Genomic DNA, 25,368 nt, shown 5'->3' with positions numbered 1-25,368 from the left:
ACCGATATTTTGTTTTCAAACTCCACTGCAGTTTATTTCACACATCAAACCTTTTGTAAACACATACAAGTAAACTACAATAACTTACATGTAGCAATAAAATAAACTGCTACCTCTTTTAAATAACAAAACATCTTTATGGTGTAATTATTTTACACGTAGTTGTTATTTTTGTTTTTTAACTGTGTAATAATATTCAACATTGCTATCAGTACATTTTTCAAAAAATGCCTCTCTGTGCAAAATGGGTTTAAAAACACAAACAGCTGTGGGATGCTGTTTGTCCGTGATTTGGACAGCCCTGCGCGTGCTCTCGATGCACGGGAAACAAATTCTGTCAGGGATACCTAACTTGGCACCGCCATTGTGCAGGTGAAGTCAAAGACAAGATATACTTGATTATGTTTTCTTGCTTCGTCTTCTGCTTTGCGTTTATGTGGGAGCCCCATCAAAAAACCTGTCCGTTATGCTAGCAATGTCCAAGCATTCTTTTTCTTTTTTTATTCACAGCGTGTTGTTGGTCCTTCAGCCAGCTATTTGATGTTTTTTAATGCTTCTCCTGTTCCTGATAAACTCCAGAACAAGGCAGATGGGTCTGTTCTGGCCCTTGTGTCAAGAAACCTCCATTCAACCTATGAATGCTAAAAAGCTACATGCTGTTTGGTTTTTGGAGGACAGCACAGGAGCACGTTCGTGCAGACTGAAAATCCTTCTCTGTAGGCAAATACTTACACAGATGGACTCAACCACACTACCACAGTACAAGGATTCATGGCCTGCAGTCAAGTACAGTTAAGCCTACGTTCAGAGACAATAGAAAACTGCTGTCACAAGGTGGCAGTAAAGGATGTATGCAAACTAGCAAGAAGCTTCATGAAAAAAATACACTTTTTAAAACAAAAGAAGATAGACTCCTTTGACTTTATTTGGAACTATAACTACTTACTAAAGTTTGAGTTGAATAAAGAGCTGTTATTTTGTGTCCGTCTCTCTAATTGGAGACCCACTGTAGAGGAAGAGCTGGCATTCAGTTTTTCACCCAGTTTAGACTTACTAAACTTTATAAATTCATTTATAGATCGATGCATTTATATCTTCATTCTTTCAGTCATGCATTTACTTAAGAGCTGAGTTTATGAAAGCCTGATTGTATAACATGTAACTCAGGTGTAAATCATGGCACAAAAAATATTTCAGAAGTCTTCAGAAAACAAGTTGTTGTTTTTTATTAGATTGTAAAATGTTACGATCTCTAAATAATTATTCATGTCAACCATAGAAAAATGCAAAAAAATGAGGGTTTAAGACTGTAGTTTCTCTCCTAGTTAGTGGTGGACAGAAACAGATCACTACAAGAGTGACGCATGTAAGAAACTAAGTGACCACAAAGGAACCCAATATTACTTCCCCACCCAACACACAACATTTTGGGTCGTATACATACAGAAGGTGGAGCTTATTTTTTAGTTGCATGCTGAGCTTATTATTTTAAAATTCTTCATTTTAGAAGCACTGAAAATGTAGTATGTATGATAAATGGGTTCCACAGAACAAACATATTTTACAGGAAATAAACTGCTAATGTGAGTCACTTTGATATCTCCTTTGTTTACTTTAGTCTCCTGTGGGAGCACTACTCACTGCTGTTAACAACCATCAGACATTACCAGCTTAAGCATATTGATCCGGTTCCCTGTATTTTACTACAAGAGAACATTTCTCTGTATTAACGTTTGTTTAACCAAAGACACATCCGCACTCTCACTTTTTCTGTACTTGAGAGTAGACGCACTCTCGATTACTTGTCTGTGTTAATCTTTGTTCAGTCTTGCACTCTTTGACCTGTGAATACACCACATCCTGCTGCTGTGTGCTGTCCTGCGCTGAGCCTAAAGAAGGCCTCTGCTTCGAGAACTCGATCTCATTGTAATGGACGTCTTCATTTTCTGCTGTTCTGGCTGCTTCTTCAAGAGACACACTCTGCGAAAACAAACAGACCAAAGTTAATTCTGGTACCATTAAAATAACCATCTTTTACTGAACACAGTAAACGTAGAACTGCTATGAAGTCCAATGTTGCAGCCAGAGATCAGACCCAAATTCAATATTAAATATATAGTCCTGTGCGTCAAAACATCAGGTGTGTCTCACATCAAACAGTAAAAAGAGAAATAAAAGACACAACAAAGGGTCACTTTTCACATTTCTACCTCACTTACTATGAATCACCTCAGTTAAATCTATGTCCTAGAATCATAAACACAGAAAATATTACACAATGAAATTCAGTTACCCACCTGTGTCGGATGTGAAGCTACATGTGTTGACTGCAGATACCTACAAAAAACAGCGGAGCTCTTTAAATTGAAATTTTCAATTATAATAATATTATTAATAACAATTATTAAATCATTATTAATAGTATTATTAGCATCGGTAGCATCAGTAGTATGTGAAAAAGTAATATTAGTATTATTATATATTGCAATACAGTTTTGAACAAATGTCTTCAAAAATGTCTGAAAGTTGTTGAATAATAATTACATATTAATGTTAGATGTAGACAAGTCCCACGCACTTTCTCAATATCCCTGATCCAACCTTTTCATTACTAACCTCTTCCTTTGAATACTTTCCTGTACGTCCTCATTCCACACCGAGTTTCATTCCCTTCTTTCTTCTGTCCAGAGGATACACTTCCTTGGCAGATTACCTCACTACTTCGGCTGTACTTTCCCAGCCATCTGGTTACTCCTGTCTACCACCTGGAGACTCAACTCCTCCATGAAATCTGTGCAACATTGTTTCATCTTCAACATCCACCAACATTTAATCTGCCTTTATTCACTTCACTTTTCAAAGTGGACCTGGAGAGTCTCCTGTCTCTTTCAGAGTGCACTTTTGCCACAAGATGTATTAAACTCTTATACGTCACCCTATGTCCCTCTCTCCTTAAAGTACAATGTCATTTACACAGTCATTTACATTCTCTCAAAAAATCCATTACCATCTATCCTTCTGCATCTCTTAACACACACCTATCCAGAACCTACCGATCACCTTTGTTTCCATCACCTACACTGAAGTCTTCTACAATCACCACCCTGGAGACACTTCATCTAACTTACTCCAGAATTCCTGACATCAACCCTGTGGGGCATACACACCGGTATCTTGCAACTTTTGGTTTTATTTTCCAGTTACATAAAAGCTAGTATGGATTTAAAAAAGCAAAACATGTATCTGGGAGTCTTACCAAAGGATGAAAACCATACAGATGAGAATGATGATCCCAATGATCGCTCCAACAGCAGCCCCCCATAATACAGGCTTGATCATTCCTGTAGAGAGAAACAAAAGAAAGAACCAAATCCAAACCATATAAGTGACTGAACCTTTCATTTGTGTGAGATGGGTCTAAGTTGGATATGTACTTACATGTACAGGTATAAAAACAAACAGCAAAATAAGATACACTTAAAAATAAAAGTAAAAGCAGATATTTACACACATGACTCTTTCTTAAATTTCTGGACTTGTCCTTTATGCAGATTCCAAAGACTTTAATACAGTCCTGATGACTAAGTTTTATATTTATCTTTACTTTACCTCCAACAGTCACATGAATCTCTGCTGATGTCTGATTACCCAGATCATTAGTGGCCACACAGTAATAAACTCCTCCATCTGTTACATTGAAGCTGTAAATCTCTCCTTCAGATACTTTCACAGCTCCATCTCTGCTCTTCTTGAACCAGGTGAAGCTGCTGACTGGAGGTTTGGCTCTGCTGGAGCAGGTCAGGTTCACCCAGCTGCCTGCTGACACCAAACCTGATGGACTGATGGATGCTGAGGTGTCTTTAGGAGCATCTGGACAAATAAATTATATCCTATAAATCATGATATGTTTGCAGGATGAAAAAACAAACTGATCGTCTTACATGAAACACTGAGAGTTTCTTCTGTCTCTGCTGTCTTGGTGTCGTTTCCTTGGTTCACAGGATATCTGGCAGAGCAGCTGATCTTCTTTCCTTCATGTGTGTCTGACAGAGTGATGTTCTGCTGGATTTTAGTTGTAAAGCTTCCATCTGTGTTTTCCTCTGTTTTGTTGTGAGAGTCTTGTTGGAGATTCCAGGTGAGTTGAGGAGGGGAGTGTGGACAGGGAGTGAGAGCTGAGCAGGTTATAGTGACAGACTCCTTCTCCTTCAGATCACCTGAGATTGTAATATTGGGCCTCCAAGGAGAGTCTGTGGTTTCACATCAAACACATATTAAAAATGAAGAGGACAAAATCTTTCAAACTAATCACGTGATGCTATCTTCCTGAATTCACATAGAAGTTCAGAAATGTAATCAAGTCCTGAACAAAGCAGCACAGAAATTAAAAGAAAGAAATACATATATCCTTTTAGTGTCAGGATGTTAGTTATGATGATCATTATGTCTTTCATCTAACATTTCCTCAGCAGTTAATTTAATTAAAATTAATTAAAAATAACATGTTACAAAGTATAAACTCACATTTCTTTACCTCTGACTGTTATTTGAAGATGATCACAAGAAGCTGTCGCCTTGAATGTTTCACTCTCTACTCTGAAGAAGTATGTGTCTGTGTATGTGGTGGTTAAATTAGAAAACAGAGTGGTGCAGTCTCTCTGACTCAGGTTACCGGTAATACTTATTGGATAGATGCTAACTGCTCCACTACTTTTGAAGATCACATTGTTTTTGATTTTGGTAATATCAGAATTGTTTTTAATCCACACTCCAAAGGTTTTTCTTGTGCTGATAAATGTCTGTGCTTCTGTGGGTCTGAAGCTACATGGGATTTGCAAACAAGTTCCACTCAGTGCTTCCAGCTTCTTTGGTGCAGTTACAAAAAGGTCATTAAGGCAGTCAGCCAAAGCACCTGTAAGGATAGTTTCATGGTTAACCCATTCACACATTAAATATTGTTAAAAAAAATAATAATAAAAAGAATTTTGCTCCCAACAAAACTTTAAACAAACTTTGATCAAATTATTAGTATCATTATGTTTCTGTGTGTGTATGTTTTATGTAGAAACAAACTGACATTTTCCCTCTCGTTTCTACATAAAGCTTTTCAAGACATAAAGAGAAAAAGTCTCTGTTTTCACTTTGCTTGAAGAAACAAATAATATTATAAATGATTCAAAAATGTCTTAGATTGACTAAATAAACAGCTCACCTGAAAAAAAGACGACCATCAGTAACATCCCGACTGTCACCATGTTCAGAAACTCATTCCCTGCATTTGTGAACAAAAATGATTTTTTATTTAAATGATTTCACACATGGAGCTTTTATACTCTACTGGTGTGTTTCAAAACAAGTTAACAATCAAAACTTTTATCAGCAGATTTTCTGTTTTTATTACCAAAGATAAAGAAAATCTAAAGAGCTGTGTGATTTGAAACCACTTGAAATAAGAAAACAATAACATAACAGTTCCTGGAAAACTGAAGCATCAATAAATAAAATATGTATGCTTCTCTTAGTAAAAGACGAATAAACAAAAGTTTTTGTGACAAGAAGCAGTAAAATGTTTCCTTACCAAATACACCCAAGTGAAGATCTCACAGTGAGATGAAAATGTTTTTAGTGAAACATTTAGTCAACTTAACATATAAGTCACTAGATTAAAAAGGAGGTACAAAAAAAACATGCAGTTCAAGAAAGTTCAACAAGTCTGTTTTGTCTGGTTGCAAAGCTGCTAGAGGTGTGACATGATGCCCCTGAAATACAGCAGTGAAAAAATCGTCAGTTTTTAGCTTCCTGCAAAAATCCTGTGAAAGAGGAAGTCAGACATGACAGCAGCTTAAGTATGAAATTACTTCCTCACCCTCAAATACTTTTTACTACCATGAGTTATTCCAAGAATGTATAAGCTGAGAGTAGATACACTCTGTGCCATCACCTGTCTGTGTTAAGCTATTTTCAGTCTTTGAACTGTGAATAAATCCTGCTGTGTGCTGTCCTGCACTGAGTCTAAAGAAGGTCTCTGCTTGAAGAAGCCAGTCTCTCTGTAATGGACGTCTTCATTTTCTGCTGATTTTCAACCAGCACATGAAGAGTTGGCTCTGTCTTCAGGTTTGGATGACTGAGAACCTTCACAGACACGTTGGTTTATTAGCTTTGCTTCTAAAAGAAATTTAAATTGTTAAAATAGTCTGTATATTTAAAAACTCTGGAGCAGGTCAGCTCACCTCAAGTTCTATGATTTCAGAGCAAAATTAATTTCTTTAACACAGTTACAATAAACCATACTAACAAGTTTCATGATAGAAAGAGTGTCACATGCATCAACTGACTATCACACTGCATAATGAAGTCAGTTTTCTCTTTCCTGCTTATATCGTGCAAAAGAGGAAGTCAGATGTTACTGTATTGTGAACATCTAAAGTGACATGCTCAACATTAATCATTTTTCTGTTACTAATTCAAAGCCTGCAAATTTACAATGATTAAGTTGATCATTTACAAGGTATAATAACACATGATGCTGAGAGAATAAGTGATACAAATGAGTTTTCTACTAAAAATCATCATCTGAACAATTTTATTGAAAATACATTGAAATGTCATTAAATAAAAATAATTTGTCTGTTAAACAAACCAGTGAAGTAATGGAAATTACACGGTCCACTCATCTTTGATATACTGATAGAAAAAGAGAACAGGCACTCTGTTGGGGAGAGATGAACTAAATGTAGCTAAACTTATAGTTTCAGATTTGAACAAAGTGAATAAAATGTCATAAACTAAGTTCTTAAACTTAAGCTTCAAACTTCACTTCAGCTGAAACTTGCCTGCTAAAACAATATGTTTACTAGGGCCGGGTGACCAAAACCCAAGAGAATGGATTCAAATGCAAACACAGCTTGGTGTCAAAGGTTCAAACATTATAATAAGATTTTATTTTCAAACAACCATGACAGTCAGGAGATGGCTGTGAACTAAATTATCTCAAACCTGAGTACTATGTCTGAACTATGAAACGAAACAAAACGCTAGGAAATAGAAACATAACCTATGAACGAGAAATATGAACTGTAGACAATGAAACATGAGCTAGGAAGTGGATGCATAAGCTAAACTGGTCTGGGTGAGTGTCCAGAAACCAAGGGTCCAGAGGGAGGGAGTTCTGTGAATCCATTGAGCAATGGCAAGGAGTCAGGCAGGTGAATGGAAATCCAAGTGGCTTGGCTGTGACGGTGATTACCTAGCAGACCAGCATTTGGAAATGGTGAGTATTGCTAAAAGTGAAATGGTGGACCAGAGAATTCCCAAAAATCGCAGGGAGAAGAACACCAGGTAAGCATACGCTGAAAACTATGATGCATAGAAAAACTTGGAGGCCTCACACTAACTCATGTTAGCAGAAGATCTGTCCAGGACTCACAGAGATCGCTGGTCTTAAGTGCAGGTAGCCCAAATTGCAAACAGGTCCAGACTGTGATTGGAATGAAGGGGCTCCACCCACAGGTGAAAAGTCCAGCTCTATGAAAAAACACAGCCACTCACCCAGACCATGACAGATGTTGACAACATCTGCAGATATGCTATTGTAGGTATTGTAGTGAAGCATGTGCATTGGTTCAATGGGGAGATCTACATTCAGTCATATGTCTGCTTTCCCAGGTGTTTGGCTACTTGTCTATTCATTACATCACTTTCCCTTTCCCACGGTGTAAAAGTCAATGCCGATGGCATTGCTGTAATTCCCAGTGTTTCTGCTTCTTCCAAATCAATCACTCGCAGACGAAAAAGAACCAGAACCAAGCCTATTTGCTGTCTGGGTCTACTAGCTCTATCTACGATCAACTATCTACTCCATCTACTAGCTGCATGGATGTGGTGCAGTGCTCTCAGACAGTCATGCATCTCTACATAATGCCTAGCATGCTATGTTCATGCTATGCCTTTGCCTCCATATCCTCCCAGCAGTTCTCTGGGAACTGCTTCTTCCACCTCCTGCATAAGAATGTTGCAGTAAGAAGGTTGCTTCTTATGCCAGTTTAGCAACTGTTCTCAAGTCATCTGATCCTTGCCTGTCTGTTGGCAAGTTACAGGTTGCTTTAGCCATTCTTCAAGACACCATCTGCTTGGTTTATCCTGAACAATTAGAAAACAAATTAACTATCAGATTAGCTATAAAATTAGATAACAGATTAACTATTGGATTAGCTATCATTTCCAAATTTCTGAAGAAATATGAATTAGCCGAGTGGTGCATTGTAAGTGTCACGGGTCTGGGTCCGTTGGACCCAGTATGTGGAGTTTCATGTTTTTGTTATTCCATGTTTGAGGTTATTATGTTTTGGTTTTAGTTTGCATCAGGGATTGTTTTCTTGTTCTCTTGTTGTGTTTATGATGATGATGATGATTATGATGTTTATTATTTGAGTTTCATGTTTAAGGAATTGTTCTCGGTTGTATCTCACGTTTAGTTTAGTTCAGGTTCCATGTGTCATTCTGTCTGTTTCTCAGTGTCAGGTCTGCGTCTTGGTGTGGTGTTCTCATTTCCTGTTTTATTGTGAAGGTCTGGGTCTCATGTGAGTGTGTTCAGTTTTACCTCTGTCTCGTCTTGTTGATCATTCCCAGCTGTGTCCACCACCTGTGTGTAATTCCCCTGTGTTTCTCTGGGTGTATTTAAGTCATGTCCTCCGTCATTGTAGTTGCTGGTCCGTCTGTGTATTCCACCCTGCCTCATCTGCGTTTCTACCATGTCTCACCCGTGTGTTCTCCCTGCTGTCCGCCGTTAGTCTCTTCTGGTCGTTCTCGTTAAGGTTTGTGCTCTGTAGTTTAGTTGATCCCAGTATAGTTTAGTTCTAGCTCCATTTGCCGTTTGTATTTACTTTCATGTTCAATAAACCACCTTTACACCTTCACGACTGCCTGCATTTGGATCCTCCTTCATTTCCTCCACACGGCTCACCTCACTCGCCGTGACAGTACGGACCAGCCAGATATGGATCCAGCGGCATTCACCCCACCCACGGAGCTTCGGGACCTCATCACGAACTCCGCCTCAAACATAATCAACCTGTGGCTAGAGCATGAGGGAGAAGCATTCCTCCACGTTCTGGAAGCCAGACTGCAACAGCTGCTCACGGATTATCCCTGGCTATTGGACTCGCTACACCCACTCGTGCAAGACTTCATCCTTCACGAACTTCACCTACACCCACCAGCCGCTACCGCTTCCCAACCCAGCCGGACGCCGGAGGTTTTGCCCGGCCCGCCGGAGGTTTTGCCCGGCCCGCCGGAGGTTTTGCCCGGGAGGAAGCGACGATCGCGCCGTCGGCGCGTCGCCCCACAGCCAGAGATTAGAACTTCGGAACTGCCGGCTGTGGTGAGTGGAAGAGACGCTCTGTCTGTTTCACCAGTTCATATGACTGTTTATACCGGGGCTGTGTTCGTTCGTTGAGTCAGCTGCTCAGCCGGTAGCTCGGTTAGCTGCCCAGCAGTCGCTAACTCAGTCAGCCGCTCAATCATCACCTCCATTACAGTCACAGTCAGACCCAGTAGACACCATGTTACAGTCCATAGCCCAGTCAATAGCTCAGTTGGCAAGAGATTCATCAGCCTTATTATCAGTTCAGCCAGCCACTCCACCACCTGTTACTACTTCGCTACCTGTAGCTCAGTGGCCACCAGTTCAGCAGCCTGTCCACTCATTTACCCAGCCTTTATCCTCACAGCCTCATTACAAGCAGGGAACACACTCCACACAAACTGTAGCTGGTTCATTTAAGCTGGCCATCTCAGAGACAGTTGCTCCCTCTAGGGCCTCCCCAGAGGCTGGGTGCCAGTCACCAGCCGACTCTGGACCCCTAGAGGTCGAGATGCCAGCACCAGCAGCTTCATTAGAGGACTTTACTGAGCAGTCTCGGCCGTCATCCCCTGCTGAGAGCTCCAGTGAGTCCGCCCCTCTGCCCCTGTCCTCTGCTGGAGGACCAGAGGGACCCATTCAGCCGTCAATCTCAGCTGGAGGGCCCGAGGAGCCCGTCCAGCCTCAAGTGTCGCCAGCTGGAGGGCCTGAGGAGCCCAGCCAGCCTCAAGTCTCGTCTGCTGGGGGTTCTGGAGAACCCAGCCAGCCTCAAGTCTCGTCTGCTGGGGGTTCTGGAGAACCCAGCCTGCCTCATGTTTCGTCTGCTGGGGGTTCGGAAGAACCCAGCCAGCCTCCTGTTTCGTCAGCTGGAGGGCCTGAGGAGCCCAGCCAGCCTCAAGTTTCGTCTGCTGGGGGTTCGGAAGAACCACGTCTGCTGGAGGGCCCGAGGAGCCCGTCCAGCCCCACGCCACGTCTGCTGGAGGGCCCGAGGAGCCCACCCAGCACCACGTCTCGTTAGCTGAGGGTCCTGAAGGACCCAGCCAGCACATCCGCACATCCGCTGACAGTCCGTGGGAGTCCGTTCAGCCGTCACCTGCTGGCTCATCCCCCGCAACTTCCACGCCACCGCCTGCAGCATTCACGCCACCGCCTGCAGCATTCACGCCACCGCCTGCAGCATTCACGCCACCGCCTGCAGCGTCGCTGCCGTCAGGTTCCGCAGCCGTCCCGCTGCCGTCAGGTTCCGCAGCCGTCCTGCTGCCGTCATCCACGCCTGGTCCTGCTTCAGCTCCGCCCTCGTCTGGTCCTGTGGTTGCCACGCCGCCGTCAGTGCCAGCTCGACCCGTTCCGCCTCGCCTCTGCCAGCCGTTTTCCGGGCCTCTAAGATGGCATCATGGCCTTCGGGGACGGCCTCCGGAAAGAGTTCGTCGCCGCTGCTGGCATCGCGGCCGTCCTCCGGACCTGCTCAGTGGCCGCCACTACCTTCCAAGAGGTCGGCCTCCTGAACTGTTTGCCCGTCGCTGCCGTTGCCGTGTGCACGGTCGGTCCCCAGAACTGTTTGCCCGTCGCCGCCGTTGCCGTGTGCACGGTCGGTCCCCAGAACTGTTTGCCCGTCGCCGCCGTTGCTGTGTGCGTGGTCGGCCCCCTGACTGTGTTACGGACTAGTGAACAGTCGTGTTTTGGTTCTGGACTCTCGTGCTCCTGGTTTTTTGTGGTTTTTTTGTGTTTTTTTGTTTGTGTAACGGTATAAACAATGAAAGGTGGTGGATTGGCCAGATGCTGGCCGGTGTGTGAAAATAACTCAGTTGTTTGGTGGTAGCATCGCGGAGCTTCCACAGATTCAGTAACATTAACAAGTGGTGGAGGCTGGCAGGTGGATCAGGGAGAGGGGAGGCAGGACAAGGAGAGACCCGAGGCGGCCGCCGGTCCGAGTGTCAGGTGAACTGAATTTCAGGTAAGAAGTTATGACCTGCAGTCTATCTGGGTCAGATATAAACCAAGTTCAGGTGGAGTTTATTTTCGTTGTGCTGACTTTTTACAGTCAGTTACAATAACTCGTACTGCGTACTAGCTAGCATGATGGAGTTTCTATACAGCTGGGTGGGTGCTATGATGTTACTGATAGTGAACTTTATTTTATTCATAAGGTTAGTTAGTAGAGTTGCCACCGTCCTGTAAAAAGACGGAATTGTCCAGCATTCAGAGAAATTATTACTCGTTTCGTGTTGAGCTGAGAAGGGACACAGTTTGTCCCGTACTTCAGCTAGAATGAAAAAAGACACAAAGGTGGAGCTGCACAGCTGCCTCTTCTTCTCTCCCTCTCTCTCCTATTGCTACTTTAATCATGAAACTGATCAATGATCAGCTGATCGGCTCTCTTGTTTGTTTATCGCCCACTTTGCGCCAGATGTCGTGCTAAACAACAGCAGCACGTTTAAGCTTGATCAGCTGTTGTTAGAATTTATTTAATATTAATTTCTAGTAGTTGATGTTTGCTGGAGCTACAGCTGTAAAAGCTGCTGGTCATGATATCGGTTTGGTTATCTTGTGAGAGGGAAACATGAAGATGAAACCAGGAGATGTCCTTAGTGAATCATCAGAGCTGAACAGGTGATGGAGAAACAGGTTTACCTTTTAGGTGACATTAATGAGTTGATGGGAAGTTATGAACTGTTTCTAAGAGACAAATAACACCAATATCATTTTCTAAGTAGCTGACAGCTGGTAACTGTGCAGGGGTGGCTCTAGCAAAGTTTTGCCAGGGGGCCAGGTAGGGCATGAACAGGGAAAGAGGGGCACAAAGAAATACTTTCTTATTCTCATTTAAAATGTCTGGCTGTTATTAAATAATTATCTGAAGCTTACAACCAAAGTTTTTATCTGACATAAAATGAATAGAAATCATACATATACCAACAACATTGTACATCACTGTCACAACAGCGTTTGTTTTCATTCAAAGGCTTTATGGCTTTAATACCTGGTGGGCCGGTCTTTAGTCAAAATGCCCGGGCTGTTTTTTTTTTTTTGTCCCAGTCCAGTCCTGGGCACGACACGCAGTGAAATAATCTGAGAAGGTGCATCAAAAAATAATTGGCCGCGCCAGCGGTGCACATCGCAAATCAGCTCGCATAGACACATAGACAACCCCAACTACCAGATTCAACTTGTAATTGGCTAAAAATAACTTAGCCTACTGGTGAGAGGGTCGTTGTTAGCTTTCCACATTCCGACACTTCAAAAGCTTCAGGAGCTTTCCGCTCAGCACAGCATCAGCACCACGGAAATACACGGATACATCTGTGGACTCGAGACCAGTGTTGGGACTAACGCGTTATTAAGTAACGCGTTACAGTAACTACGTTATTATTGTGGTAACGAGCACGGTAACTAGTTATTATGCCAAAATCAGGAACGCGTTACTCGTTACTGGGATTTAGATAGCCACCACACGAAGTAACGAGCCTATCGCGGAGTTTCCACAGATTCAGTAACATTAGCAAGTGGTGGAGGCCAGCAGGTGGATGAAGGAAAAGGGACGTAGAAGGAAAAGAGACCCGAGGTGGCCGCCGGTCCAAGTGTGAACTGAACTTCAGGTAAGAAGTTATGACCTGCAGTCTATCTGGGTCAGATATGAACCAAGTTTAGGTGGAGTTTATTTTCGTTATTCTGACTTTTTCCGTACTGCGTGCTAGCTAGCATGACGGAGTTTCTATATAGCTGGGTGGGTGCTATGAAGTTAATGATGTTGAACTTTATTTTGTTCATAAGTTATTAGAGTTGCCAACCGTCCCGTCTGGTATTCAGAGAAAATATTACGCGTTTCTTATTGAGGTGAAAAGGAACAGTTTGTCCCGTAATTCAGCTACAATGAAAAAGGCACAAAGCTGGAGTTATTCTGTGTCTTTATGCTGCACAGCTGCCTCTTCTTCTTTCATTGTCTCCCTCCCTCTCCCGTTTCTACTTCAATCATGAAAACTGATCAATGATCAGCTGATCGTCTTTTCTCTCTTGTTTGTTTATCGCCCACTTTGTGCCGAAAGAGGAAACCAGCGGATGTCGCGCTAAACAGCAGCAGCACGTTTAAGCTTGATCAGCTATTGTTAGAATTTATTTAATATTAATTTCTTTTTTTTTCTTTTTTTTTTTTTTTTTTTTGCCTGTCCCGTTTGGCTCTTTTGCCATCAGAATTGTTGTCTAAAGGCAAAGAAAGATGCCCAACGGATTTACTTTACCAAATTGACCATCCCAGCCTTGCCATAATGGTCCATTTGATTCACCTTTTATTGTTTATTTTATTTTCACTTACTGAATATGGGACAGACTTGACTGGGGGAAAGAAGGGGAGAAAGAAAGAGGGAAAGAGAAACAGCTGAGAAGAGGGACGGGGGAGAAGGGCAAAAGACAAAAACCAACAGAATGAGCAGAAAAAGAAAAAAAAGAAGAAAAAAAAAAATAAAAAAAAATGCATATATCAATTACCTGGGTCACCTGCTGAGAAAGAAAAAAGAAAACAAGCAGAAGAGAACAAGAGTAATAGAATAAACAACATCACAATGATATATGGGAATATGACAGTAAATACTAAATATTAAACATTATTGTGCAGCACATAAGATCAACAGAACACAGTGTGTTTTGAGGTAGGAGCCAAAAAGGGTGTAGTTTGTGGGTGTGATCACCCGTGTGTACACCTGTGAGCATGGACGCACTTGTTTTTTGTTTTTTAAAAGGTTCCTTCATGTAATGATCTGCTAGAGGGGTGTGGGGGAAATTAATATTAATTTCTAGTATCAGCTGATGTTTGCTGGAGCCACAGCTGCAAAAAAGCTGCTGGTCATGATGTCGGTTTGGTTATCTGGTGAGAGGGAAACATGAAGATGAAACCAGGAGATGTCCTTACTGAATCATCAGAGCTGAACAGGTGATGGAGAAACAGGTTTACCTTTTAGGTGACATGAATGAGTTGAAGGGAAGTTATGAACTGTTTCTGAGAGACAAATAACACCAGGATCCTTTTCTAAGTAGCTGACAGCTGGTAACTGTGCAGGGGCGGATCTAGCAAAGTTTTGCCAGGGGGGCATGTAGGGCATTAACAGGGAGAGGGGGGCACAAAGAAATACTTTTCTTTCTTATTCTCATTTAAAATGTCTAGCTTTTAAAAAATAATTATCTGAATCTTACAACAAACGATTGATAGATTGATGCATATATATACCATCAAAACAGTGTACATCACTGTCACAACAGCGTTTATTTTCATTCAAAGGCTTTATGATTTTTCCTATAATGGTGGGCCGGTCTCTAGTCAAAATGCCCGGGCCAATTTTCTGTCCCAGTCCAGCCCTGTATGCAGCTCATTTGCAGTCTGGTGTTACCTACATCTTCCTATTCAGAAGGCAGAATTTCCGAGTTCTGAGTACAATCAAAGCACCACGACCGCAGTTTTTGTGTTGGATGTAAAAGGCGCGCATGACGCTGTGACGTAGGCTAGAATCATGGCAGCAGTCAATGACGGTCCAGGCGTGGGATTTCTCTCGTGGAAATATGCACATTATCTTTTTCTTTCTATTGGTAGGTGGCACAGTGCACTTGTGGCAAGTAAGCAAGCTAGAAGACTGGCAAAGCTATGGAAGCAACACATTAACAAGAGAATTCTGAGTAAAACCAAAGTTACTTTCCCTAGTAACTAGTTACTTTGAAAGTAATGAGTAACTTGAAGTAACTGAGTTACTTTTGAGAGAAGTAACTAGTAATGTAACTAAGTTACTATTTTAAAGTAACTTACCCAACACTGCTCGAGACACAATGGATTTTTGGGACTTTCAGGTGTATGGACCAATGTTTTATTTTCTGATCAAACCAGAAATCTTTAATGAGCAGCTGGATTTGTCTTGCATTAACTGGCTGAGTTAATGCCAGTTAATGCAACATCGAAGCAGCTGGAATCCACAGCTGTGCGTGTTCATGGAGCTGCATTTTCACCTGCTGGACATCACTACCTGACAAGTTTGACTGTCTTCAGACCATTGCAGAGGCCTTATTGACAGGATTTGACACATGTCTGTGTGAGCAGATTTTCTCTCACATGAGTCCTCAGGTAGCCGTCTGAATGCTGGACACTCGGAGACCTGTGTCTCTGAGTGGGAGACCAGAGATCATATTAACATGTGTGTCTCTGTATTAACAGACATGCCATATTGGCTTAGTTTATTTTTCATATCATTCTTGTGAGGAGACCATAAATAGCATTTGTATTTTCTGTTGTACAGTTCATTTGCTGTTATGGAGTTCTTCTTATGGATAAAAAGTGTCTTTTTTGTCACGGACCCAGTTCCGGGGACTTGGGGTCCGTGAGCAGTGTGGACCTTTAGTATTACTATTGCTGTTGTTGTTGTTATTATTATTATTGTATTGGATGTATATTTGCTGCACTGTGCTCTTGTGTTCCATGCTGGTGTGTGTACGTGTGGGTGTCTGCGGGTGTGGCTGAAGGATGAAGGACAGCCACCTGCAGGCCTTATGGGCGTGGCCCTGCCGGCTGCCAGTCACGCCTAGGTTCTCACACACCTGCTTCTGATCAGGCTCGTCGGGGGAGCTACTTAACAGTGCGATGGAGCTTCCTCTGGCGCAGGATCGTTGAGTTAGACTCCATGTCAGTGTTTAAAGTGCTGTTCAGTGTATGCCTGCTGGAGTTGGTGCCATAACGGCTGTGTCTGTTGTTTTTCCTCAGGAGGACAACGGAACACAGGGCTGCAAGACACATGGGGTGTGCGAAGGCACAGGGGCAGAGAGCACGAAATACCAGCACTTAGGAGAAGACACGTCATGGGAGTCGAGGGAGCACTTTGGAGATTTATTGTGTGGTGTACATTTACCTCACTGTAAATAAACCCACTGCTCATTCCACTAAGTCCAGCGTTTGGGTCCTTTCTCCAACATCCCCCACATGACATTTTTTGTTTCAAAATAGCTGATAACTATTCGCTGATAGCTGCCAACATCTGCGAACAAATATAATTCTATAAGGTGGTTCTATATAGTGTGTAACTGTTAATATAGAGCGTTGTTAAATTTATTGCTAATGCAATCATATGGCACACTGACTTCTGACTCCTCTTTTGCACGATATAAGCAGGAAAGAGAAAACTGACTTCATTATGCAGTGTGATAGTCAGTTGATGCATGTGACACTCTTTCTATCATGAAACTTGTTAGTATGGTTTATTGTAACTGTGTTAAAGAAATTAATTTTGCTCTTAAATCATAGAACTTAATGTTCAGTTTCTTTGGTACTGAAATGTTTTGATTTCTCAGCTGTATTTTGTCATTTCTCTCATATTCCACTGACAGATATGTTCAGGAATTTCATTGACTGGCGTTTGAATTTTACTCTCAAAAACTCGAACACTGTGTTATTATAGTTTTTATTTTTCAGCCACCTTGTACTCACAGAAGTGAATAATCATGTTTATTAGACATGATTCAACTCTGGTTGCAGAGGGGAAGTTTTTTATTGTGAATTAAAGACAATCAAAACTCTGTAGTAATCAACAAACAATGAAGTAGCTAGTATTTTGTATATTTGCCAAACCAGGGAGTCAGTTTCTGTCTGACAGTAGGCACATTACTGATCGTTCTCTTTGTTTGAGGTGAGCTGACCTGCTCCAGAGTTTGTTAAAATAGTCTGTATCTTTACAATCTAAATTTCTTTTAGAAACAAAGCTAAAAGAATCTGAGGACAGAGCCAACTCTTCATGTCCTGGTAGTAAATTAAAATGCATAACAGATTAGTATCAAAATGAAGTGCATGAGAAGATGAACTGAAGAAGCTTCTCGGATGAGAGGTGAAACGTCTTCAAGCAACTTAAAGAAGTCCAGACGCTTTTCTTTGCAAGCTCCTTTGACGAAGTGCATGAGAGTTTTCCTCCAGCTCGTCATTGCAATTCACTTTGGTATATTTGATTTCACTGAGTCTGTCTCCTCAAGAAGCAGAAGAACAGCAGAAAATGAAGATGTCCATTACAGAGAGACTGGCTTCTTCAAGCAGAGACCTTCTTTAGACTCAGTGCAGGACAGCACACAGAAGCAGGATGTAGTGTATTCACAGATCAACATGTGCAACAGCGTAATGCCGAGACGTGAAGGCCCAGAGAGTATGAACTCTCATTGTATCTACTGTGTGTGCAAGTAAGTGTGCAAGACTGAGAACAGAAGAGAAGTGCAGAGTAAATGAGTGTGCAGTTGAACAAATGTTGTTACAGAGAAATGTTCCCTCTGAATACGTCCCAATTAAAAGGTCCATTGGAAAGGTTAAACCAGGAGCTGGAGACACAGCGGCACGCGTAGGTTGGAGGAGTTCAGCATCAGCATGCTGTTACTGATCTCACCAACATTTCTTACCCTCCCTGATATAAATGACCTAAAACATACATTTTATGACATCAGCGAGCCAGAAGTTGGAACATCAGGGAACCTCTGTGCTACACGATTGATGATTCACCACAAGGATCCTCTGTAGCCAAATACCTCACAGAACAATTACATTGAATTCAATTTGGAGTTTCCATTGCTTGAAGGAGAAAATGTAATTCAAAACCTTTACCAAGCTTCTACTAATAAATGAATCACATAAACAGGTCCCACAGCTTTGCCACTTCTATCTTCCAGTATCACCACTCCAGCAGCACACGCATGGCCTCTCAGGGCCCAGCAGTCAAAGGCAAGCAACACTTGATACTGGACGTCCAGATAACGTGTGTGTGTAGAGCGAGAGAGATACAGTCTGTCATAGTCCATCATCATGATTTGTGTTAGCACAGGTTGTACATATATATCATACTAAGAATGATTCAATCACTTGTGTAAGGTTAAGGTCAGAGGCTTCGACAGACCAAAAGTTAAAAATGTCTTTAAGGGCAACATCTGACTTCTTTCACAGGAAATAAGCAGGCGGCACAAAACAGACTTCATTATGCAGCGCTACAGTCAGTGGCTGTCTCTACATGTACTTCCTCAGATGATCATTTGTATTTTACAGTTTATAGTAGTTCTGCTGAAGGCTGCTTTGTTTCACTCATAAGACAATCATCAGATGTAATGTGGGGTAAAGAAACATTTTACTGCTTTTATTTCTTAACTTTCTAAACTGAAACACATTTATTATTTTGAACTTGTCTTTCTTAAAGAGCATGTCGTCTTTATAAACTTCCTTATAAACTGCCTAATGTTGCAGTAAAACACATTTTACTCATTGTATTCATTAACTTTATAAATTAACCTTTTTCTTATTTTTCCTTCAGTCAACTGACTGACACATCATGTGATTTTACCTTGTTTTAATATTTCAGCTATTTTCAAAGCACACAGCACCACAGATATAAATAATAATAACTAAATCATTATCATTCACTTTTTTGTTGATTTTATTGTTTGTTTGTATTTTGTGAATCCAGATGAAGATGGTGACAGTCAGCATTTTACTGACTGTTCTCTTTGTTTCAGGTGAGCTGATTGTTCTGTTATTCAAAGACATTATTGGATTCATTTGTAATTTAACTTTCACCCATTTTAAAACAACCTGAAAGACAGAGCCAGCGCTTTGTGTTGTGATTGAAAATGTTTACAGTTTACAGTTTACAGTTTACAAACAATGAACAGCAGCTTGTTAATAATGAAACTGTATTTACAGGTGCTTTGGCTGATTATCCTCAGTGGATAGCACTCTACATGACTGCCCCAAAGCAGATGGAAGCACTGAGTGGATCTTGTTTGCAAAATCCCATGTAACTTCAGACCCAAAGATGAACAGAAATTTAACAGCAAAAGAAAAATCTTTGGAGCGTGGATTAGAAATAATGGTGACTTTGGCAAAAATCCAAACAATGTGATCTTCAACAGTAGTGGAGCAGTTAACATCTATCCAATGAGTATTACTGGGAACCTGAGTCAGAGAGACTGCACCACTCTGTTTTCTAATTTAACCACAAACTACACAAACACATACTTCTTCAGAGTAGAGAGTGAACCATTCAGGGCAACAGCTTATCATGATCCTCTTCAAATAACAGTCAGAGGTAAAGACTGAAGTTTTTAATCCATTTATATCAAAAAATAATATAAACCTTTGTTCTGATACTAGCTCTCTTTAATGAATGCAGACATTTACAAATCATTTATAAAAGAACATAATATGAGATAAAGAAGAGAAAATTTATTGTAATTTTTTTAAGAAGATGTTTTTTCAGATTTAATTCATTTCTACGTCAGTTTTAGTTTACTTCAGCAAACTGAGAATGCACAGCAGTTCAAACTGCATGTATGTAATATACTGTTCTTTAGTGTTAACATGTTTGTGATATGAAACCACAGATTCTTCTTGGAGGCCCAATAATACATACCCAGATTTCCTCCAATTTAATGGATTTAGAACATACCTGTCACTCCATCCGTCCTTTTCCTCCTTTCCTTATCAGATATCCAAGGGGGCAGGGATTTATTTCAGCTGTCATCGGGCGAGAGGTGGAGCACATCCTGCACAGGTCACCAGTCTGTTGCAAGGAGACAGATAACCATTTCTACTCACACTCACACCTATGGGCAATTTAGAATCATTTACTTAAAGCCAACAAGGTTTGACACAGAATTTTCTTTACGTCTTTGTCCTCGACAGGTCTATGACAGGCCGCTCAGACTGGCTGCTCTGCCAGTTATTGAGCTTTAAGCCACAATATGGGTGGCTGTAGTTCAGGAGGTAGAGCAGGTCATCTGCTGATTGGAAGGTTGGTGGTTCAACCTTTGGCTCCACCAGTCTGCATGCCAAAAATCCTTGGGCAAAATACTAAATTGCTGTCCGATGCATCCATCGTAGTATGAATAGGTGTGAATGTTAGTTTGAAAGCACTTAAAAGCATTGAGAAAGTGCTTGTGTGGCATGTTGTATAAAGCGCTTTATGGTCTGGGAGAGTATAAAAATGCTACACAAGAATCAGTCCATTTACCAATAGCAACAGCAGACATGTGGAGTGTGTATGCTTTTCTGCCTCTCATAACCCCAGTGATTTTCCTGTGGTTGGAAATCTCACGTGATCTTGTAACATCACAAGTTCAGGCAACTAACCACTCCTACTCAACTGTATCATGTCATCTCAACAAGAATACAATTAACTAGTTTTAAGTTGTTGAATTTCATGCAGATCGTCGATGATTTAATTCAGTTCACCGTGGAAACATAAAAGTATTTTGTTCAAATTTCACTTTGGACTCTTGTAAATGTAACAACAACCCAAATTTCATTTTTTTGCAAACATGCCCAGAGAAAGCAGCTGTGTGTGTGGTTCCTCTTGTAGATATGTTTTTTCTTTTCATTATAGACGAACAATTTGAAATTCTTGGTGCAGAAATGGTCTTCAAAATGTGTCGATATTAACAAAAAACATCAAATGTCTCACTTTTAACCAGTGATGTTTCAGGTTTAATCGATTTGACTGTCAGTTGTTGTTTATATTGACAAAACTGAGAATCCATAGTAGTTCAAACTGCATGTATGCTTTAGTGTTAATACGTTTGTGATGTGAAACCACAGATTCTCCTTGGAGGCCCAATATTACAATCCCAGGTGATCTGAAGGAGAAGGAGTCTGTCACTATAACCTGCTCAGCTCTCACTCCCTGTCCACACTCCCCTCCTCAACTCACCTGGAATCTCCAACAAGACTCTCACAACAAAATAGAGGAAAACACAGATGGAAGCTTTACAACTAAAATCCAGCAGAACATCACTCTGTCAGACACACATGATGGAAAGAAGATCAGCTGCTCTGCCAGATATCCTGTGAACCAAGGAAACAAGACAGCAGAGACAGAATAGACTCTCAGTGTTTCATGTAAGACAGACAGAGTTTGTTGTTGAACTTAATCCTATAGGACAATATAGTATATGGGATATCACTTTCTCTCTTTTATTTCTCCAGATGCTCCTCAAGACACCTCAGCATCCATCAGTCCATCAGGTTTGGTGTCAGCAGGCAGCTGGGTGAAGCTGACCTGCTCCAGCAGAGCCAAACCAGTCAGCAGCTTCACCTGGTTCAATAAGAGCAGAGATGGAGCTGTGAAAGTATCTGAAGGAGAGATTTACAGCTTCAATGTAACAGATGGAGGAGTTTATTACTGTGTGGCCACTAATGATCTGGGTAATCAGACATCAGCAGAGATTGACGTGACTGTTGGAGGTAAAGTTAGGTCGAAACCACTAATGTGTTGCATGTTCTTATCCAATTTTTCTTCATCTTATCTACTGTTGTCTTCTCTTTGTTTATTTCTTTTTTTCTAAACAGAGCTATACAAAATATAAAATGAATCCGTATATGGCTTCTGTTTAACTCTTTAACTGAAATGTTTTTTCTTATTGATCTTGTTTTTCAGGAGAGCAGAATGGTAGCTCCTTCCCAACATGGCTAATTCTTGGAGGAATCCTTGGATTCATCTTACTCGTCTGCCTGATTATCTTTGTTTGGTAAATATTACATTACAGCAGAAAATATGATCTCTCACCCTCTCCCTCCCTTATCTTTCCTGCTTGGCTTCTATATCCTTGTCTAATCTTGTCTAACTCTAACCCTCAGAGTTTCTCAGTCTTGTTCTCTAAAACCCAAAGAATTGTGGATCTGATCAACTGGTTCCTCAACGGATATTGGCACTCTACTCTAGACGAAAAGCCTGGGCTCAGAAGTAGGGATGGGTACCGGTGTCCGGTGCCATGACATAAACGGTAGTAACCAGACCGAAAAGCTGCGCACATTTTGGTGCTTTATTTCTGTGCTTTTTTTCCCCTGAGATGTCATACACTTTGGATTCTAGCCAATCATTTTACCTTTCCGAGGATAGTAGGCTGGCCCAGGTACGTACGTTCTTTTAGAGCAGAGCTACAGATTAAAAACGCCCAAGGCGAAGCGGTCAGAAGTCTGGGTGTACTTCACAGCAAAAGATGCAAACTCAACAGCCTGCAACAAGTGCTTTAAGGTGATACTGTGATACTGTGCAAAGGAGGTAACACCTCGAATCTGATGAAACACCTGGTGACGCATAGCGTTTTTTTAAAAGCAGAGAAATGCATCGTATTTGATAGCTTGCTGCAAGACCGAGCACCGTACACATCTACTGCGGGTGTGGTGCCTGTTATCGGACCCGGAGTTAGCAACATCCCCCAAAAACCCGAAGAGTATAGTCCTGGCCCCTAGCCCTGCCAGTGTAGCAGAAATGATGAGGATGGTGATGGCAGCAGCAGCCGTTCTTCTCTGGGTCAGTAGCTTAATGTTATTCGTGTGTAATTTACATTGAGTACGCTGACCACGTTATTACATTAATGCATGTAAGGTGAACTAGCAAACACCGTTGTAGTTACATGCGGCTGACTTCTTGTTTGATGGCAGATACTCCCTTCACCCTGGCCAAAAAGACTAAAATGACCAAAGAAAAAGTGGAAAACAGCTAAACATGAGAGGTTTTTGGACAAAGTTGGTGTTTTTCCAATGTTTAAGCACTGCTTCCAGCCAAGAGTGATACCATATATGCCCTATAGCTGCAGAGAAGACTAACATTGTTATCTTTTTACAAAAAAAACAGCTAAACACGAGAGGTTTTAGGACAAAGTTTGTGTTTTCCATTGTTTAAGCACAGGTTCGAGCACCGTTTAAGCACCGGCACAGTTTCAAAAGTACCAGTTTTGCACCGGTATCGGATAAAACCTAAAGGATACCCATCCCTACTCAGGAGAGCCCGATTGTTCTTCAGAGACGTTTGCTGCCGGATACCCGATTGTGTCGCGTGCCTGGTGACACCCGTGATAGAGGACACTGAATGACATCTACCATTCGGAAAGATGATAACAGAGTTCTGGCTGATCAGAGCTGGCTCAGACCTGGCTTATCGAAGAACAAAGAAAGCAGTTACAGCTATTCAAAACCTGCATTAGGCTGGCTGACATGATTGACGATGTGCAAGCTGTGAGTACTCAGACTGTGTTTATTGAACACCATATGGGAAGATCTTCAAGAAGTTCACGGCTTTGCAATATGGATAAGATCTTGGAGAAGAACAACAGTATTTGAGAGACCTGGTGACCAGTGACAGACATTAGACCAACTGTAAAATTGGAAGCAGTTTCTTCGCACTAACCAAAACAACTACCATCTCCATCTCATGCGGCCCCCCTGGCGCCAGCTGGATGCTCAAGGCAAAAACTGACGGGAATAACAAAATTCCTCCTTAGATAACAAGACTATATTGTGACTCTCTCCCTCCTCCTTCAAGGCTACCTGCGTTGACCGAAGATTGTTGACTTTTTCCCAACCGAGTGAAGGGACACTTTCTCTCGGCTGAACACGGAACAGACACACACACGCACACATATGCATGTACTCTGACACAGACCTACACTCACCCCCCACCCCCTCCAAATGCCTTCGAAGCTTACGTCTTCTATGTTGTGAGATGTGATGATTCATGTGCTATGTGCTGAGGTAGGCTTTTTTTCTGTTCTCAAACTGATCTCCCCGTTGGAGCTCAGTCTGGGCAGAGTTCTTTTTTCTCCTCTTGTGCATTTTCCATTGTTTTGGTTCCGGGTCGCTGCTCATGTGGTCGACCGGCCAGTGCTACCTAGCCTGACCTGTCTTGCCAGTGTGATGTTTGTGTATTGTATGTACGGTCGGCAAGGTATCATCTATCTTAACTGCCCCTTGGGGATAAATGAAGTGTCTCTGACTCTGACTCTGATACTTAAACAGCTCATGAACAAGGTTTACAAGGTTTAGCTATATTTTGATACCAAGATTGTTTACATAGAGTTTGTAATAGCAGAAAGATACTCTATTCATTTTGGCTATTTGATTTTCAAGCAGGAACCTCAGAAAAGTGAGTGAAGAGCCAGCAAGTAAATCAGAAGGAGAAGAAGAAAACATCCATTATGGAGAGTTCAACTTCTCTGTGCTGAGATATGAAGCATCCACTGACTCAGTGCAGTACAGAGGACAGCAGCAGGATACGGTGTACACACAGGTGAAAGTCAAAAAGCACGAAAACACAGAGTGCGCTCACAGCCAAGAGGAACTCTACACTCAGGTGAAGAAAAAAGTAACATTACATTAACACAGTGTATTAAAGAAACATACACACATAACCTGCACATACAAATGTCATTTTTCCGGTTTAGTGTTGTTCTTAAGTAGTTACTTAAACAAAATCCTGCAGCTTTTTATGTTCAGCTTTAATCTCACACGGCTGTTTTCAGTTGACTTTTTTGTTTAGATTTTTCTTAAATACGTGTAAATAGATGTTGCAGCACTCCAATAAGGAACTACTTTACATGACAGTTGAGACATTTCTGCAGATGACTAACCTCCACTTACAAACTTATTTTAGCTTTCATCGTGCTCATACAGTATTTGCATGTTGTGTGTGCTCTTGAATGATTTATTATTTACATTGTAGACATGTTGAAATGAAAAAGTTTGTCACAGGTAATTTAAATGGCTGCAGGCAAGCTGGCATCAAAACATGTAAACTTGTGTTCAATAAAATATGTTTACTTAATTTAAAGTGTTTTTGTGTGATATTTAATATAATTTGTGCTGAAGGTTTACTCCGTATTTTGTGATGTGAAGTGCTGGATGTCTTTTTCTTATCTAAATAAGTGGATAAGAAATTTATTTTGTCTTCAAACTCTCCATGTTTCAAATGTTGGACACTGCTAGGTAATTACTTATAACAGTCAACGAGACCCTGCCTCACCCTATCATGTGACCTATTGAGAACAACTGACGCAAGACTCTCCAGTGCTGGGAGTGAAAACGAGGAGGTTTGGTTGCAGACACACGTAAAGTAATTGGTTGCTGCATATACCTTGGTACACTGAAAGATGAAGGACAAAGATGGAATTTTTGTGGAATGATTTGGTGTGTGTTGTAAAGGAGTGGTGTATCTGCCTTTTGACTAGCAGAGCAATGATTTATGGAAGCT

General features: G+C 41.4%; 1 protein-coding gene and 1 pseudogene across 1 annotated transcript; one reads left to right on the top strand and one right to left on the bottom strand.

Annotated features, from left to right (window-relative positions):
• Positions 1 to 236: 236 nt before the first annotated feature.
• Positions 237 to 5,651, bottom strand: LOC120736192 (sialoadhesin-like). Its single transcript, XM_040036170.1, has 8 exons — positions 5,576 to 5,651; positions 5,210 to 5,269; positions 4,532 to 4,909; positions 3,942 to 4,247; positions 3,605 to 3,870; positions 3,257 to 3,330; positions 2,298 to 2,337; positions 237 to 1,980 (listed from the first exon to the last, which is right to left on the bottom strand). The coding sequence occupies exons 2-8, from the start codon at positions 5,250 to 5,252 to the stop codon at positions 1,762 to 1,764; spliced, it is 1,326 nt and encodes a 441-aa protein (XP_039892104.1). The 5' UTR covers positions 5,253 to 5,269; positions 5,576 to 5,651; the 3' UTR covers positions 237 to 1,761.
• A 13,150-nt stretch (positions 5,652 to 18,801) lies between these two features.
• LOC120736194 lies at positions 18,802 to 24,841 on the top strand (annotated as a pseudogene).
• The last annotated feature ends 527 nt before the right edge of the window (positions 24,842 to 25,368 follow it).

This window comes from Simochromis diagramma, unplaced genomic scaffold, assembly GCF_900408965.1.
Source record: "Simochromis diagramma unplaced genomic scaffold, fSimDia1.1 OVJJ01000271.1, whole genome shotgun sequence".
Classification (NCBI taxonomy): domain Eukaryota; kingdom Metazoa; phylum Chordata; class Actinopteri; order Cichliformes; family Cichlidae; genus Simochromis; species Simochromis diagramma.
The sequence above is the reverse complement of the archived record's forward strand: the minus strand, read 5'-3'. Positions and strand labels throughout refer to the sequence as shown.

Coding starts and splice junctions, on each gene's coding strand:
- LOC120736192 (XM_040036170.1), bottom strand. CDS start 5,252: ATGGTGACAGTCGGGATGTTACTGATGGTCGTCTTTTTTTCAG. Junction 2,338..3,256: donor TGTATGGTTTTCATCCTTTG/GTAAGACTCCCA, acceptor TGTTTTTTGTAG/GTATCTGCAGTCAACACATG. Junction 1,981..2,297: donor TAGCTTCACATCCGACACAG/GTGGGTAACTGA, acceptor TTGTTTTCGCAG/AGTGTGTCTCTTGAAGAAGC.